We start from the raw sequence: 16,074 nt of genomic DNA, 5'->3' as shown, positions 1-16,074 counted from the left end.
GGAGTACGTAATATAATCATAAAGATTAAGTATTGCAGTCGTCTCTACTATGGTATTAACAAGATTAGATTTACTTTTAGAAGGAAGGAATAACAATTTCTAACTTGTACTTTTAAGAACTTCAAACATAAACCAATTTAGAAAAACATGAATGATACTCATAGTTCATGAGTCATTAGTCGATCGTGAGTTTGTCTGTAAAATACTCAAAAATGTATTCATATTCATATGAATATCAGACTTTGTTATTATAAGCACTTGACCTTTAATCTAGTATCACCTTAATCTCATGAAAGATATTAGAGATGAATAGTGAACTGAAAAGTGCGCATGTTGAGCTTAGGTGAAAGATGTTCCCCAAAATATATGTATGATCATCATGTCTTGAGGTATTTACCTTGAAATCGTAACCTAAGTTTAAATATCAATATTATGATTATGATTAGGTATATTCATCTAAGCGCATAAGTACTTCTTAGCTTATTAGGTAGAAATTCTCATGGATCCTGTTCTCGTATCCTGCTTAGCAGTTGAATAAGCTGGGAGAACTCTAAAAAAGCATAAGAAGTGTTGATGCCCATATCGAGTCGTTACATTTTGGACTCACTATTAGTGATGTGGTTGCCCAAAGTCAATAAATTAACTCATAATTAAAGGTGCATAGAAGACAATTATCACAATCACATAAGATTCATTGTCATAAAACCATTCAAGCAAAATAGGTAACGTAACCTCTTTGAATATGAACTCATCTCCTTGGAGCATTGGCTCAACAACACAGAGATAAAGATCATTTTCTTCTCAAAATTAGTGGGTATTTCACCTCAAGTAAGTGTATAAACAATTAATCAAGATGATATTAGAATTCCCACCAAATCATTTAGCAAAGCATTTAAGGGGGGATTTTTTTATTTTTTTTTGTAATAATAGAATCAAAACTTGATCAAGTTAACAGACATGTCATGGCTTCACCAATCATCACTTCATAAGATATTCAATCATATTATCTTGTGTAATTTGTTCCCTAATTCTTGTGCTTCCCTTACCACTCTTAATTAAAGCCTTTTTGGTGAGGATGCACATTATAACACAATCAAGTTGTGTTGGGGTGAAGATTGTTTAGTTCACTACATGCGGTTGAGACAGGGTCACTTAAAAGTTTTAAGTACTTTATTACTTCCTTGAAACTTTGAACAACTTTTCCATAACCTATCAATATGTTGACCATTTTCATGCTCTTTTCTGTGAGATCCTCCCTCTTGACACTTATTGCTTTGTTGATTTTCTTTAGTATCCACTTCTGAATGGGTTTATGAGAAAATGCTCTCTTTTTCTTCCCAATGACTTTTCCAAACTTTCTCGGGGTTATATTGGAAGAACTGGTCTCTTGCAAGTCAGTTTTTCTCCAGTTGGGAGCATCATATCTTATCTTTTTAACGAAGATAGATCTTGTTATATCCCTTTTATGAAATTTGTATCTCCTTTGCAAGTGACTTGGTTTTCCATAATAAAAGAAATTTTTAATAGAATTAAAAAAATGATGCTTATTGTTACATGTATATGTATGTGCTTTCTTTGGAGCTTGATAGAAGTTTTTTCTTTTCATCATTAGGTGATGGAGATACTCCACTTTTGTTGTCAGTGAAAGCGTTTTGTTGATAAGAATATTTATCCTTGATACGTTTTACCTCTTTGCAAGAAGTATGAGCTTCTATTTCTTCATAGCCCAATCCTCGTGTATCACGTATTCACGATGATTTCTTCATGCTCCTATCATCGAGGTTAATTATTACTAAGAGTCAACCTTTATTTTAAGCTCGTATTTTCTTCTTCCAACCTTTTGATGTTTTCAAGCGGATTAACTAGATCACTCTTAGATGATTCAAATTAAATTTTGATATCTTTTTGTTCTGAATCAATTAACAAGTGCACCTCAATGTTCTATAAATAATGTAGTTTTGCTTGAAGTACCTTCTCCCGATTCGGCCTTCATAGATTTATTCTTTAAGAAATCTTTTTTTTTTTTAATTTAGATAACCGCTTGCACCAAAAAAAATAAAGTTGTTTTTGCAAGTCTTTGTTTTCACTACGAAGTATGTCATATTGAACATTCTTACTGAATAAGGAGTTTTCAATTTCAAAAAATTTCCGTTGACATTCCTTAAGAAGTTTATTAACAACGGGATCTTCATGGAACACTTCTTCGTCAAAGTCAGAATATTCCCTGAAAAGATTTTCCAGTAGCATAACCAACCTCGCATGTCTTACGCTCTTGATATTTTGGTTGTGTTTTATAGGTTTCCGAACGAAAAAGTTGGTAGTGTACTTGGTACCCTCTCATTTTAAATTGGTATCGGAGCATGCAAGCATCATAATGACCTAATAAGTCTGTGTTTGCAGCAACCCAAACCTATAGACATGAATTTGAGCTTGTGTCAACCCAGTTAAATTCACGTACCACCATGATTTGTTGGCACTAATTACTTATGGTGGAAAATAGCTATGCGTTACTTCTTACAAGTTCGTGATTACATGAGTGAAGGTTGTCAAAGGTTATACTCGTCCAACAGTTATTATAACGGTGTAACCTCTGCCAAGGATATTGGTGAATATGGCACAAATGAAATCGGTGATGCAAAGCATAATTCTGATGGATTGGATGTTATTATCCAAAGGTGCATTTGTCCATGGTGACCCTCATGTCATATTTTTGCATCACACCGAAGATTGTATCTAAGTATGTCAGGTGGTTTTTTTCTTTGTTTCTTTTGATGAACATGTCATCTACGTACACTTCTAATATGATACATATTTATTCTACGAATAGCTTGTTCATAATTTTTGGATATCGTGAACCTGAATTTTTCAATCCAACAGTCACTCCTTTAAAAAAGGACGACCCATGTGGTGCGAAGAATGCTGTTTTTTTTTCTTCGTCGTCTTTTTTCATCGGAATCTGGTTGTATACCGAGTATCCATCAGAGAGAATAGATCGTGTCTCGCCACCCATCCAACAAATATTTGATGTCATTTAGGGGGTAAATATCTTTAAAACATGCCTTGTTTAGGTCCGTATAATCCATACGTATCCTCGACGTCTTTTCTTTTTTTGGTACGATTACCATGTTGGTGCCCGTCATGTTTAGTGCTTTTCTCGTAAGAATCTAACTTGCTTCCAATGCATTATATGTCCTTCCACCAGGTTTTTCAGGTGTTGTGTTAGCTTTCTCCGAGGTTGTTCAATTGGCTTTGCATCTAGTCATACCTTTAGTTTGTGGTCGACATTCTCCAATTTTATCCCTGACATTTCATCTTCGCTCCAAACAAACATGTTCGCATTTTCTCGCAGTAGTCCGCACAACGCTTCTTCTCTTTAGTTTTCCATCTTCATTCATATTTGGGGAAGCTTTGGTTATTCTTGTATTCTCATGTTTTCTTTCTTCCAAACGATAAATTTTGTTATGTGTTCATTTGAACCCCCTAATTGGTATTTATCGAGCATTATCGTTTTTTCTTCGTCCATGGTCTTTTTTTATTGACGTCGTTTTTCGCCTGAAGTTTCATCTATATCTTCTTCAATGCTTTAGTTCGTGCGAACATGATGCAGTATTTATTCTTCAATATTTGTTGAGTACTTTAGGCTTCGATAGAAACGTTGATGGTATCGCCTTCATATGATGCATCCATTTTTTTCGATGATGGAAGAGTACGAAGTACTTGCATGAATTAGTGGGAACTGCGTTGATATGGTTGTTGGTCCGTGTTTGACATCTAAGAGGATTAGTCCCGAAGGATTCGTCTTTTTCCCATCGAAGCCAAAGACATTACTCTTTGACGGCTGCAGATCATAATTGCGCATTCTCATGCCCAAGTGCGTGGTGTAAAATATTATATCCATTGAGCTCCCTAAGTCGATCAATATTCGTTTTGTTTCTCATCCGTTGATCGTTAGGGTCAGGACTAAGAGCATCTCCAATAGAGTATGTGTTTTAAAAAATATTGATGTCACCTAGGATTTTAGAAACCCTCACCAAGAAACCTTCTCCAGTGGTGGTTGGATAATCAAAATTTAATATGACGGGATGTTTGAGTTTGGAGGAGAGTATGGGTTTTTGGAGACTACCATCCATATCCACGTCATCAATTTGTTATTATTTTAATTAATTTTTTAGATTTTGTTTCTATAAATAAGCGACAAGTATATCAAAATAGATATGGGTACAAATACCACTGGAAACGCTTATCAAAACAAGATTTGTATTTTGATTCTATGTTGTTATATACCTTTTTTTTAGGTCTCTACATATGATAAATAGTCATACTCCATTGGAGATGCTCTAATAGATATAAGTGAGGATAGTCTGCCTCGTCGTGATAGTCACTTTGGAATGTGATTAGTACGATCGACTTTTTGGGCTGCGCCACCAGTCCATTTGTGCTTTCACGGATACTTTGTTGTTACTCACTCGACTTTTTGGGCTGCGCGACCAGTCCATTTGTGCTTTCACGGATACTTTGTTGTTACTCACGGATACTTTAGATTACTGCTGCAGCAGTGAAGGCCGACGATGAATGGGAACTGCTTTTTAATAAAATGATAGTGAAATTGATCGATTTCAATCGACCTGATGGCTATTTTAAAGAAATTTGAACTGTGAATCTGTTTGTTTAATGGTGTTTGACTGAAATTTGTAATCAATTTGATTGATGATCCCAAGTTTGAGCTTAATTTCATGAAATTGTGATTTCCAAAAAGCCAATTTCAGTTTCTCTGCACAAACATTGTGACGGACAAACTCACCATTTTTCATCACTAAGGGACTCCTCCCTTTGGTCGTCGTCCAAATATTTGGCTCGGAAAGATTCGCCAATCCTTGGCTACTGTCTGGCATGCCAATAAAATCTGTTTAAACTTTATCTTCGACTAAGATGCATACCCAAACACCAATGGAAATACTCTAACACTTTCAATTGGTCAGCATGATCTTTTTCGTCCCATACAATCTTCTAGCTCATGAGACAACTTCATTTCATATATCTGTAGATTTTGGACATAAATAATGTGTATGTAAATTTACAAAAAAACCTTTATGTTTCTTTGCAATGTTCCATGTAATTCCAGACCCTATTTTGGAATCAAAACCATTTCGGGAAACAGTGGGTCCACTTGAAAATGGGTGGCCCCCGGAAAATTTTATTCCAAATGCTTCCATATTCTTGGCGGTTTGGATTAAACCAGGCAATGATACAGAAACTCGCCAGAATATTTCAAGTGTTCGGCAACAAAAGCGCCAAATCCACCTGTTCTTTGCATAAGTTACTTGGAAGCTCTACTGAGCTAAATAGCTTGAAAATACCTTTCCAAGAAGCTAGGCACCAGGTAGGTTGCAACGGTTTCTCATATGGTGAATTAGCAGGCGATGGGACACTAATCCGAGTGACTGGTGCGTTTGCCACCACGGTACACGAGGATCACGTAAACTACCATATCCCTCATTAATCATCGAGTCCAATATAGTGTATGCTATGGATATCAAATGCGGCCGTCCAACTTCTCTCGTATGCGGCATTGCAATATTACAAAATTTTCTTTGCTCTTGTATTAGCTCGTCTAACTTCATAAATAAAAATTGCAGGGCAAATTTCACACGGTTTACATAACAAATCCGCATAAGAGCTCTACACCCCGTATCTTGTTGAAGGTCTAGTGCGTTGAGCTTTTAATGGAGTACATGCAGAGACAGGGTCCAATTTGAAATAATTTTCGATCCAGTCGTTTTATGGGTTTTGGACAAGGAAATTTAATCGCACACAAAAAGAAAGTTGCTCCATAAGGTTGTTCCTCAATGGTACTAGGTCAGGTGGATATTTGACTAGAATAGTGTCCATAAGAACAGGAGGCTACAGTAGAAAAGCCGTTCAGTGGCTGGCAGAAGGCAGCTTATCACCATTCAGCCTCTAGTGTTTTCAGGTAAAGAGTATGTGGCTACATATAATGATAACATTAGATTGTAATTTACTCCACTATTATAGAAGGGTTTCAAAACATGGGAAAACCCATTATTATTTCCCTTGGTTACATTCTTAATCAGAGAATAAAACCAAGCAGCCAACAAAGAACCAATAATTTTTTCGAAATAGTGAACCAATGTATTCTTGCTGTCAGTGCATGATTATCAAGTTAGAAAGATTATCTTGGCTTTTATTGATCGGATAAATGATTAATTTGATTATCAAACCCCCATACTAATGGCACCAAAAACTCAGAGTTTCATGGTTTTCCGGTCGAACCTGCAACGTTTGCATAGAGGAGAAAGAAGGGAAGGTGTTTTGAAATACCTTCTCCTGCTCTCCACCCATCATTGGCATCGCAAAACCAACCGTAACAGGACTAACGTAACCAGACTTGTATGTCCGACCTAGAACTCCATCAAGTAAATCTGACAAATTCTTAAACTTGAATCGGGTTTCAAGGTGAGCAAAAACATCATCAGATGGTTCGTCGGCTAACCCGACCAATGGCAGCTTTTTCTGATGCAAGATAAAAAAAAATACTAGTATAAAAAAAAATCATCAGATGGAATTTGATACCATCAAGGTATTGGTGATAAAACTAGGTAGACTAGTCTGAAAATTGTGGAGAAAATGAAAGGAAAAGAAAAATATTGCTTGTGCTGGATACACCTAGAGTGCAGTCTACAAGAATCATTGATGTAGTGAACTCCTTAACACTACTACCTACCTACCATAGGTTATTATCGCAGGGTAAAAATATGTTAAAATAAAATGATTGTCCAATAGATAAAGTAGAACGTGAAGCAAAGAAACTCATATTGTATGATGTTTAAGGGTATAATAATGTACAGTACATCAAGAAATTTATATTAATGTTTCTAAGAAAAAGCTGAGGTGACGAACAATAACTGAACAGAGTTGTTGATCTCTTTCAACGCTGAACAACACGAATGACTGACAAAGAATGCACAAATTACACTTGAACTTCCATCATGCAAGAAATTTTCCAACGTGACTTACCTACTGTCGAGTTTTCACTATGTTAAGTCATCGTGGTGAATAACGACTTGGGATGAGTTGAAAGAGGAGTCAAACAAGGTCAATCTGCCCCGTTTCTACAAGTGGCTTTATTGACTTGTATCTTAGGACATACAGATCATCTGCAATTAGGTCTACAACCTCATCTCCACTGCAACATTGCCAAACATGATTTATTAGTGGATGAACGAAGTACACTTCTAAAGAAACTGAAATAAAATAAATCTCTAATCTTTAGAGCAAAGCTTAAAATTAGCCGCTAAAGTCCCTTCCTTCCTGCCTAAATGCGTAGTATCCTCCATTATACACAAAAATATCACATTGTTACACTTATCTTACACGATTATCTGACCCACATAAGATAGATCAAAGTAAAACCTACATTTGTTATCGTTTGACCCCTAAACCCAACACAGATAACATGTGTACATATGCATAGATTCTATAGTATATAGAGTTGATTAGAGAATTACACGGCATCAAGCTGAAATGATCCAACAGACCCCTTGCTTTTGCAGAAGACAAATGTGTCCAGCTGCGGCTCTGGAACTGCATGTCGGAATCAATGATCAGGCAAGTATGAGAAAATAAACAAATTAACATCTTGTGCTGAGATGCAATAGAGAGTCAGAGCAGATACTATAAGGCAAAGAGCCATCCATGAGACAAGTGAATTTGAATGTTAAGATTGCCTGAATAGTTCAAGATGGAAGTTTAAGAATGACAGGTTATCAAAAACCATCCATGTCTGCAGATGTAAATCGAAAAAATCAATTGAACCTGAATAGGCATACAAAAGTAATTGTAAAAGTTCACATGGCTAATACAACGTTAAACCCAATATCCTCAAATGGTCGAACAACAAGCTACAGTAAGCTTGGAAAAAGACAAACGACGTATTAAGCCACAGAATTTGTAAAAAGCAATTCACGTAGCTCTAAGATAGCTGGAATAACTGCTTCCAACACAAATATCTTATTAGTTTCCCAGGGAAATAATAATTGGAAAATATGAAAATCAAGTAATCCACCAATATATTTTTCAACTTTCCAAGAACTGCAATACGACGCAAAAAAATCTTGTATAAAAACTGTTGGCCTTCACAGATGAGCCAAAATATACTAACTAACTAGGTAATTGCTTGAGAGAGAGAGAGAGAGAGAGAGAGAGAGAGAGAGAGAGAGAGAGAGAGAGAGAATACCCATATCATCCTCTTCACTTGATATAGATTGCTTAAGAAAATCCTGGTAGCCAAAAGGCAATCGTGATAAAACACTTGGCTTCAGATGATTTTCCATATTTTCCTTGCATCTGTCCTTTCGAAGCAAATTCACAAACCAAATTAGTCACGTAACTTAGCGAAACATTTCGCACATAAAACTACACATATCAAATAAAATAGAATGATTCACCTTTCCGCAAACTCTTGTTCAGGTTTAGAAAGCCGATTCCATAATTCAGTTTTCGAAATGTGTATCATGTACTTCTCGATCTGTAAATAAGAAATTGTTAGATAAAGGATAAACCATTTCAAGGTCCTAAGCAACAAAAGCGACAAGAAATTGAACCTATCCCCACCTTTTGAAGGCGAGTTCGAAGATACGATCTCAATAAAAACTCCGTCCTGTCCAAGTCCATCTGATAAAGTGATACCGTGAGTGAATCCTGACCATTTCCGGCATATGCTTCCACGATATCTTCCTACCCAGACAGTATGAAAACTAAATTAGACAAACAATGTAACATAAAAAAAGATTAAATCAGACTCCCTCAACCAATCTTTCTTCTGACAGAACCTGTTTTCTTAATTCCCTCTATAGAATTTGCGACTAAGTAAAATTGCTAGAAAACTAACCCTAACTTCACCAGTAAAAAAAAAAAAGAAAGAAAAAAACTCTTAAATCTGTAAGAAATTCCAGCATACAAGTTATAACCCTTAAATAGACTATATATTTACTATTCATAAGTGAAAATATAACCCGAAATCTCAATTGAATAATTGAAGAAGAAATATTTTGAGCAAAAATGAAAAAAGGGGTAAGATCTAAAAGAAAAGGTTAGTAACAGAATTAGGGTTTGGGATCAAAAATTACCATATTTTGAATTTGGACTCTGGCATTTCTTACTACATCTTCCTGAAATTGAAGAATTTCAGGAGAAGCTTTCTTGTTTCCCCATGCGCGCTTCAAAAGCTCCACTTCAGTTGGGAGAGCTGAAATCGACGCATCGATATCTTCACTTCCAAAACCCAAACCTTCATCTGAAGCAGACGCCATATTATTTTATCTCTGACCTTCGAAAATTCTGCTGAGACGAAGATGCTAAAGCAACAGAAGAAGAGAAGACGGGGGAGCAGAAAGCACAAAATGGCGCCAAAAACATTGGAAGAAGAAAAAGGTAAAAGGTAAAGCGGTACCCGAGGAACGATTCGTGCATTAACTTCAGGTGAAAGGTGAAGGGGTACCGAAAATTCTGTTGAGACCTTAAATTTAACTTCAGCTTATCTAAAATGAAAAGCAGCAGTAACTTCAGGTGCATTGGTGGGATATCTGTTGCTTTACTACCAAAAAAAGATCATTTGCATTAACAGGATAATGTATGTTCAACTGTTGAGAAATAGAGAGCAGCACAGGTTCATATTTCATATTTGCATTTTAACCGATGAGCGCATGGGATAGAAGTTTCTCAATCATACCTGCTCACAAAGTACTCCAAGTCTACCCAATGCTAATCTTCCATCAGCTCATGTAACAACAGCCGTTCCAACCTCGGTTGCTACCACCACCTCCGCCAAAGAGGTAACCCAGGGAAGATCCACCACCAGGAGCTGCGTGAACCTTAGTCGAAGGTCGATCCTGTATCCAGAAACGCATACACAAGCAAATATTATTGTAAGAACATACAATTATTGCAGGGGTTATACTTCTAAGAAAAACTAATAACATTAATCACGATGGGCTAACAACAACATTGGACGAAAATTACTGATAGTTGAGTAATTCTTACTTGTTTTATGCACTTCAGAAAGGAATCAGTAAAGGGCACTAGGCAGAAGTAGCAAAAGCAATATGAAAGTTTCAGGATAAGTTAAAATCTGGTTTCAGTGCTTATACAATGTGACATCCACAAGAAAAGAAGAGCAACTCATAATGGGGATCAAATAATTGGCCTTTCTCTCTTCTCTATATTATCAGACATTACTGATTTACAATACATATTCCGTTCTCATAATAAAAATCAAAATAAAATGAATTGATGTCATACTCAGATACTCTACTGGGTTATTCAATGTGTACCCGTAGTTTATGAAACTAACCAAAATGACCCTTATTCGTTTTATTTTAGATTGAACCCATGTGGTACAAGATATAGAGATCAAACAATTCAGAAAACACGACACATAATGAAATAGCTTCAAATTTAGTTTTTATCGCCGAAATTTCAGCGGTTGTTAAAAAACACAATAAAGTCGGCAAAACAATGTCCCGGTGATCAAAACAAGTAGAGTTACGTGAATGATCATGGTTATGTCACTAGAAGTAAAAGCTAGTCCCAGTATTACAGCAAAGCTGATACCCATAATCAGTAGAATGAAACTCAATTGACACAAATTGCACATACAATTATCATGAGCTGGGTTGTTTCTCTTACGAAGTAAGAAGCACTAAAGCACTTGTAATCAACTAATAAACCATCCACCATAACTAAGAAGCCAATCACCATAACTAAGAGGCATGAAACATATGACAGATTTGGATGTAAGGAAAAGCTTCACTTACAGAGCCGTTCACTTACCCCGTCCTTTGTTGGTTTAGTCCTCCACTGGTTGCAATAAGCACAGAGCCATTCGACTTGTGCTCACTTACAGCACCTAAAATTCATAACAAAATTGTCAGGACGCTGTAAGGACACTTAGCACGACAATACCACCCTGGGGTTGATTCTAACATATTATACTAGACCTATGTAGTTATGTGCTAGCAAGAGTACTGTGAAATTAACCACTGTTCCTAAATGAATTAACATTATGCATCTGAGCATCTCAACAATTATTTATCCCCGTTCAGGTCGTGACATAATATCTTAAATTAGGGTTTGATTTCATAGTACATGCAGACTATGAAATCATGAGACTGAGTTAATGATTCAGACTAGTTTGTCTTCCCTTTCTACAATCAAACATGCAGATTATGAAACAAAATCCTCACAAGTTCACAACATAATAAAACCAAAATTTACCTGTTGTAATTCCTCGTTAGATGAAGATGGAGCAAGAACAGGAGAAAGGGTTTCGTTAAAAATTCAAATGAATGATTTCTCCTGCTAGATTTGGAGCTGAGTTTGATTTGGGAACAGGGAGAAAGGGTTTCGACTTTCGAGCTTCGATTTGGTTTTGATCTAGAAGAGAAAAGAGAGAAAAATATGTTTCAAATGACGGGAAAATAAGCAGGAGAAATAAATCTTTAACCGTCACTCTACCCATTTAACGGCGAGAAATCTTTAACCGTCACCGGTCCCCTACCCATCAAATGGCGGGTTACATGCTCATTTAGTGTCCAAAATTTTTATGGGACATGACCGGTAATAATTGTGATTCACTGCTTCACTCGCAATTACTCAGCCTTGCATACTTGCCAAAAGTATGCATTTGCTTTCACTTTAAAGGTTTTGCACAACGAAAGTCTTTTCTTCTTTCTCTCTAATTCTTCATGCCTCCATAAGCATAAGAGGTTCTGCCATGCATCAAACCAATTGATCAACTCACAAAATCAACAACATAACAAACACAAAGATATATTGCAACAAACCCATTTTATTATACTAAAGGAAGATTACAAAACTTGGTCATCACATAGACCAAAACAGGCCATCACCCTTTTGGCGATGCCTTATTCTCTCAAATATGAGACTAACTCTCTCCTGTGTAAGCCTTTCCGCCCCGACTACGATGTGCACATACTCCGAGTACGTGGCTCCTCTTCTTTCTTCAACGCGTCCTGGTTTCAACAATACGTAGTAGTATTTCTTTTTCAAACAGTTTCGATAAAGAAAGTATTAGCCGCTTATCTATACAAAAACTATAGCTACCTAAAATAAAGGAACTTTTTTATTCTCTAGTTTCTGTTAGTCGTATATCTTTTTTATTTTCTCCTAAATTATCAAAACTCTCTGTAGCAATGTTACGGACAATAGCCGACCTAATAAATCTGGCTAGAACCTAATCGATTGTTGAAAAACTTGAAGAAGAACACTCTTTATGAATCGCCTAACAGGAAACAAAACAAAAGCTCAACCCTCAAAGTAAGTAATTCTTTACTACACTTATGATTGATTTTGTTTTCTTTTTCAGATTCATCTAACTTGTGTTGTTGTTTGATCAACTTGCGTTGTTGTCTCGAGGCTTATTCTGCAGGCATTAGTTCCTCTGTAAAGAAGCTAGATGACACTTGACGATGGAGCTAGACCCTTCATTTAAAGAACCATTCATCGCCACGGTAAGAGCTAGATGAGCTAAATCACTATATTGTAGCTTGAAGATTCATTGCAGTCAGAAAGTATTGAAGCCCCTGAATTGTCCCATCCTTGGCATGCGTAGACCACCTTTTTAATAAATATTGTGATGGAATCTCCAAAAAATTTCTTGAAAGAAGAACTCTTGGAGCATGTATACATAGAATACCTGTAAACTTGAAACGATTGCAACTACATTCTACAGAATTCAGTTTTTTATTGAACCATACTTTCCGATCTTTATCATTTTTAATAGACTCACTATCTCAACCTTATGAATGGTAATCCCATCATTCTCATTTACAATTTTGTCAAGATAACAACCAAACTTTTTCAACTTTTGTTGGAGTATAATGAAAACGTTTCGAGCATACATCTTCGCTGCCTCTTTTTGAAAACGCAAGTGATTGATAAATACAGGTTTACAATTCTGACATTTGTAATCATCTGGTAACTGTTTTTCCTCTAGTCCATCACCGCTTTCTTATATTGTAATATAAAATCATTAATGCATAGGGTGCCCGATTTACATAACCCTTGATAAAGAGTTATCTACTTTGAGAGGGTTGAGCTTTATTTTGTTCTTGTTGGGTGATTCATAAGTGTTATTCCTGAGTTTCTTCGCCGATCACTGAGATCATAGTCGGATTTATTAAGATTGGGTAGATTCTACAACTTTGTTTCAGAGTATTGATAGAGTTTAATTAATTTAGGAAAGGAAAATGACGATACTCGAAGAAAGAAAATTTCCGTTTCTTTGGCAGTTTTTTTTTTCTTCATTGTTTTCCTTATTTAGGTAGTTATAAGCGGGTTCGGATCGTCTGTTGCGACTTCCCTCTGTGCCTCTATTCCACCCAATCTCAAGCTGCCATGTGTCGCTACCAAAGTTTACAAATTCAAACGTAATATACTTGACTAATTTGAACGGATTTTAAAAGAGTAAAAAAAGAAATATTTGAAGTTCTTTTAAAGGAACAAGCATGATGGAGCACAAAATTTACATAGCTCGGATCCTCAAGAGAATCCATGGACACAGAAGATGAAGTTATTATGAAGTTCTTTATTTTAGTATAACATCAATATATAGACACGGAAGAGGATTTACTAAGAATCTTGATGTAGTTATTATCTGTACAATTTGACTTTTTTTTTTGTGTGTGTGAAAAGAAAACCAACATCAGACTGCAAGACAACGTGGTTGACTACAATCACTATTATTTACTCTTAATATTTTTTTTTGAAATTAGAGCATGTACTTCCAGTTCTTCACTGTTTACATGCATCCTTGGCAATTCCCATTACACATGCAACATGGTTGAGGTGATGATTCTAATTATGATCACATGTTCCTTGAATCTAAGTTTGTTATGACCAGACTTCACTGTTGAGACCCTTACAAAACTTATTTATCTACTGTGATCAGAATGCATAACATTACATGTATATGCATCCCCTTCAAATTGATCGACAATTTTTTTCATCATAAAAACATGATCGACAATTATTGTTGTGAATGTTGATAAGCTAGAGTAGCTTAAGAGGCTGCTATAATGAGCATCTCAATTAGGTTTTTACTAGGGTAAATATTTGTGTGTATTCTATGGACAGAAGAGATAATTAAGGGGGATACTTATTTCCTTTTTTCTTTCTCCTTGAAAATCCGTTGAATTAGTTCTGTATATTACGTTTAAACTTGTAAATTTGGGTAGTTATAATAAGGACACATGGCGGTTTGAGAGTGGGTGGAATAGAGAAATCGCAACAGACGATCCGGAGCCGTTATAAGCAGTTGTATTTCCTTTTATCAAAACCATTTTTAATATGCTTTCATGTTTAAAGATATGACGTGTCGAAAAGAGAAGAGAAGGCCACATACTCGGAGTATGTGGCCCGACCGCATCATAGCCGGGGCGAAGCCTTTCATTTCCTACTTTTTTCTAATGCCTCTTGCAATATTTATACAGTAGTTACATAGCCAATAATCGTGCACAACACTTCCACACGCATGAAATAGCCAAGTGTTGCACAAGTAGTTTTCCTAACCGCCACTTCTGCTTTTCAACTGTCACCTTTTGCATTGTCAAGCCAAATGATGTCACATCTGTACTTGGTGGTTAGGCTTTGCCAAATTGGTTATAAAGCCACTTTATAACTAGGGATGTCAATGGAAGAATATCCATCGGATATTTGGATATCCGATATCCGACAGGTTAAGCATTATCGAATATTCGATATCCGAGAATATCCTATAGGATATCAAAATCAGATATCGATATCCGATAGGTTAAGCTATCGGATATCGGATATTTATCCGATAATATCCTGTAGTGACAAAAAATGAAAAGAACCTGTAATCAGAGATGAAATTCAAGTTACAGACTTACAGTGTAATCTGTAATCTTTAATCTGAGGCGAAATTCTCATACATACCATCTGAATTGTCTTCAAACGCATAAACAGTCTTAAAACGTTACACTTAAGTAGTTATGTCTCTAAGTAAGTCTCTTATTCACACACATACATGAAAAGAAACACAAGCAAATGCTAAAGAAAGTAAAAACTGGAAACACAAAGTATGATAAGTACTGTGTGTCTCTGTCACTCTCATCTCCATCCTCTGACTCTCTTGTCTTCATTCGTCTTCGGTTTCCAAATTTTCCACATCTGCATTATAACAAGTCATTGAAGTCGACATTCATATAAGAATAAGATACACATCATAAAATTTAAAATTAATTATTCAAAAGTTAACTGATAAGATTATAACACATATTTATTATCAAGGATATATAAATTTGTTGCTCGTGTAAGGTGGATCACCGGTCAGCGGAAATACCAGATGCGAATCAATTTGGTTAGTCCAAGTATAACGGCATCAGGTGAATGCAGTTTAATTTAAACTCTATGAGCTAAACACCTCAGTTGAAAAAAATGATGCGTCTCACTAACTCTCATATAAAACTGTAGGAGGAGCAAGAAGGGTTGTAGAAGAACCAATTAAGAGGTTTGATGGATATATTCTGCACTGTCAAATGGCTACTGATCATCAAAAGAACAAACTTGGTCTTGGAGTTGGTGGATTTAGTCCATATACAGGTGTTAGTGCTGGTTTTCAACATGAAGATGAGAAGCAATGCATCTCTCAAAAGTAAAGCAAAGAGACATACCTCAAAAGTGAGTATGCAAAATCTCACCTTCAATAAGAACTGAACACATACAAAATACCCGTAGATAAATAAAATGGATACGTTGCAAGGTCAGATTGAATCACTCCAAGAGTTCTTGCCTTCATTGAGTTTGAAAACTCATAATTATGAAACCCTAATTTGGAAACTCATAATTATGAAACCCTAATTTCATAAGAATCGAACATAGAAATCGAACATGGAAATAGAAGATAATCAGTACCTGATTGAGCGGGTGAGTGATTGATAAGAAAAGCAACTGAGTGAGTGATTGATCGAGAGTGATCGAGAACTGAGAAAAGAAGAGGAGGAAAAAAAGAAAAGG

General features: G+C 35.9%; 1 protein-coding gene across 5 annotated transcripts; it reads right to left on the bottom strand.

Moving 5' to 3' along the window:
• Positions 1-6,802: 6,802 nt before the first annotated feature.
• LOC113299525 (DNA replication complex GINS protein SLD5-like) lies at positions 6,803-11,508 on the bottom strand. Of its 5 annotated transcripts, none has more exons than XM_026548556.1 (10): positions 11,293-11,508; positions 10,833-10,924; positions 9,749-9,908; positions 9,470-9,608; positions 9,147-9,357; positions 8,632-8,754; positions 8,466-8,545; positions 8,255-8,364; positions 7,527-7,602; positions 6,803-7,204 (listed from the first exon to the last, which is right to left on the bottom strand). In XM_026548556.1, the coding sequence occupies exons 5-10, from the start codon at positions 9,327-9,329 to the stop codon at positions 7,105-7,107; spliced, it is 672 nt and encodes a 223-aa protein (XP_026404341.1). In that variant the 5' UTR covers positions 9,330-9,357; positions 9,470-9,608; positions 9,749-9,908; positions 10,833-10,924; positions 11,293-11,508; the 3' UTR covers positions 6,803-7,104. The 5 variants fall into 5 exon arrangements, with proteins under 5 accessions (XP_026404341.1, XP_026404339.1, XP_026404338.1 ...); XM_026548554.1 differs by having other exon boundaries at positions 9,470-9,613; positions 10,849-10,924; XM_026548553.1 differs by having other exon boundaries at positions 10,849-10,924.
• Positions 11,509-16,074: the final 4,566 nt, after the last annotated feature.

Source organism: Papaver somniferum, chromosome 7, assembly GCF_003573695.1.
Source record: "Papaver somniferum cultivar HN1 chromosome 7, ASM357369v1, whole genome shotgun sequence".
NCBI classification, from domain to species: Eukaryota; Viridiplantae; Streptophyta; class Magnoliopsida; order Ranunculales; family Papaveraceae; genus Papaver; species Papaver somniferum.
Note: the sequence above shows the minus strand (reverse complement) of the source record. Positions and strands in the feature narration are given on the sequence as shown.

What these genes read in the sequence shown, in the direction of transcription:
- LOC113299525 (XM_026548556.1), bottom strand. Translation starts at nt 9,329, where the DNA reads ATGGCGTCTGCTTCAGATGAAGGTTTGGGTTTTGGAAGTGAAGATATC. An exon ending in TTCGAACTCGCCTTCAAAAG is followed by an intron (nt 8,546 to 8,631) that starts GTGGGGATAGGT and finishes TCTTATTTACAG; the next exon opens with ATCGAGAAGTACATGATACA. An exon ending in AAGTGAAGAGGATGATATGG is followed by an intron (nt 7,603 to 8,254) that starts GTATTCTCTCTC and finishes TCCGACATGCAG; the next exon opens with TTCCAGAGCCGCAGCTGGAC.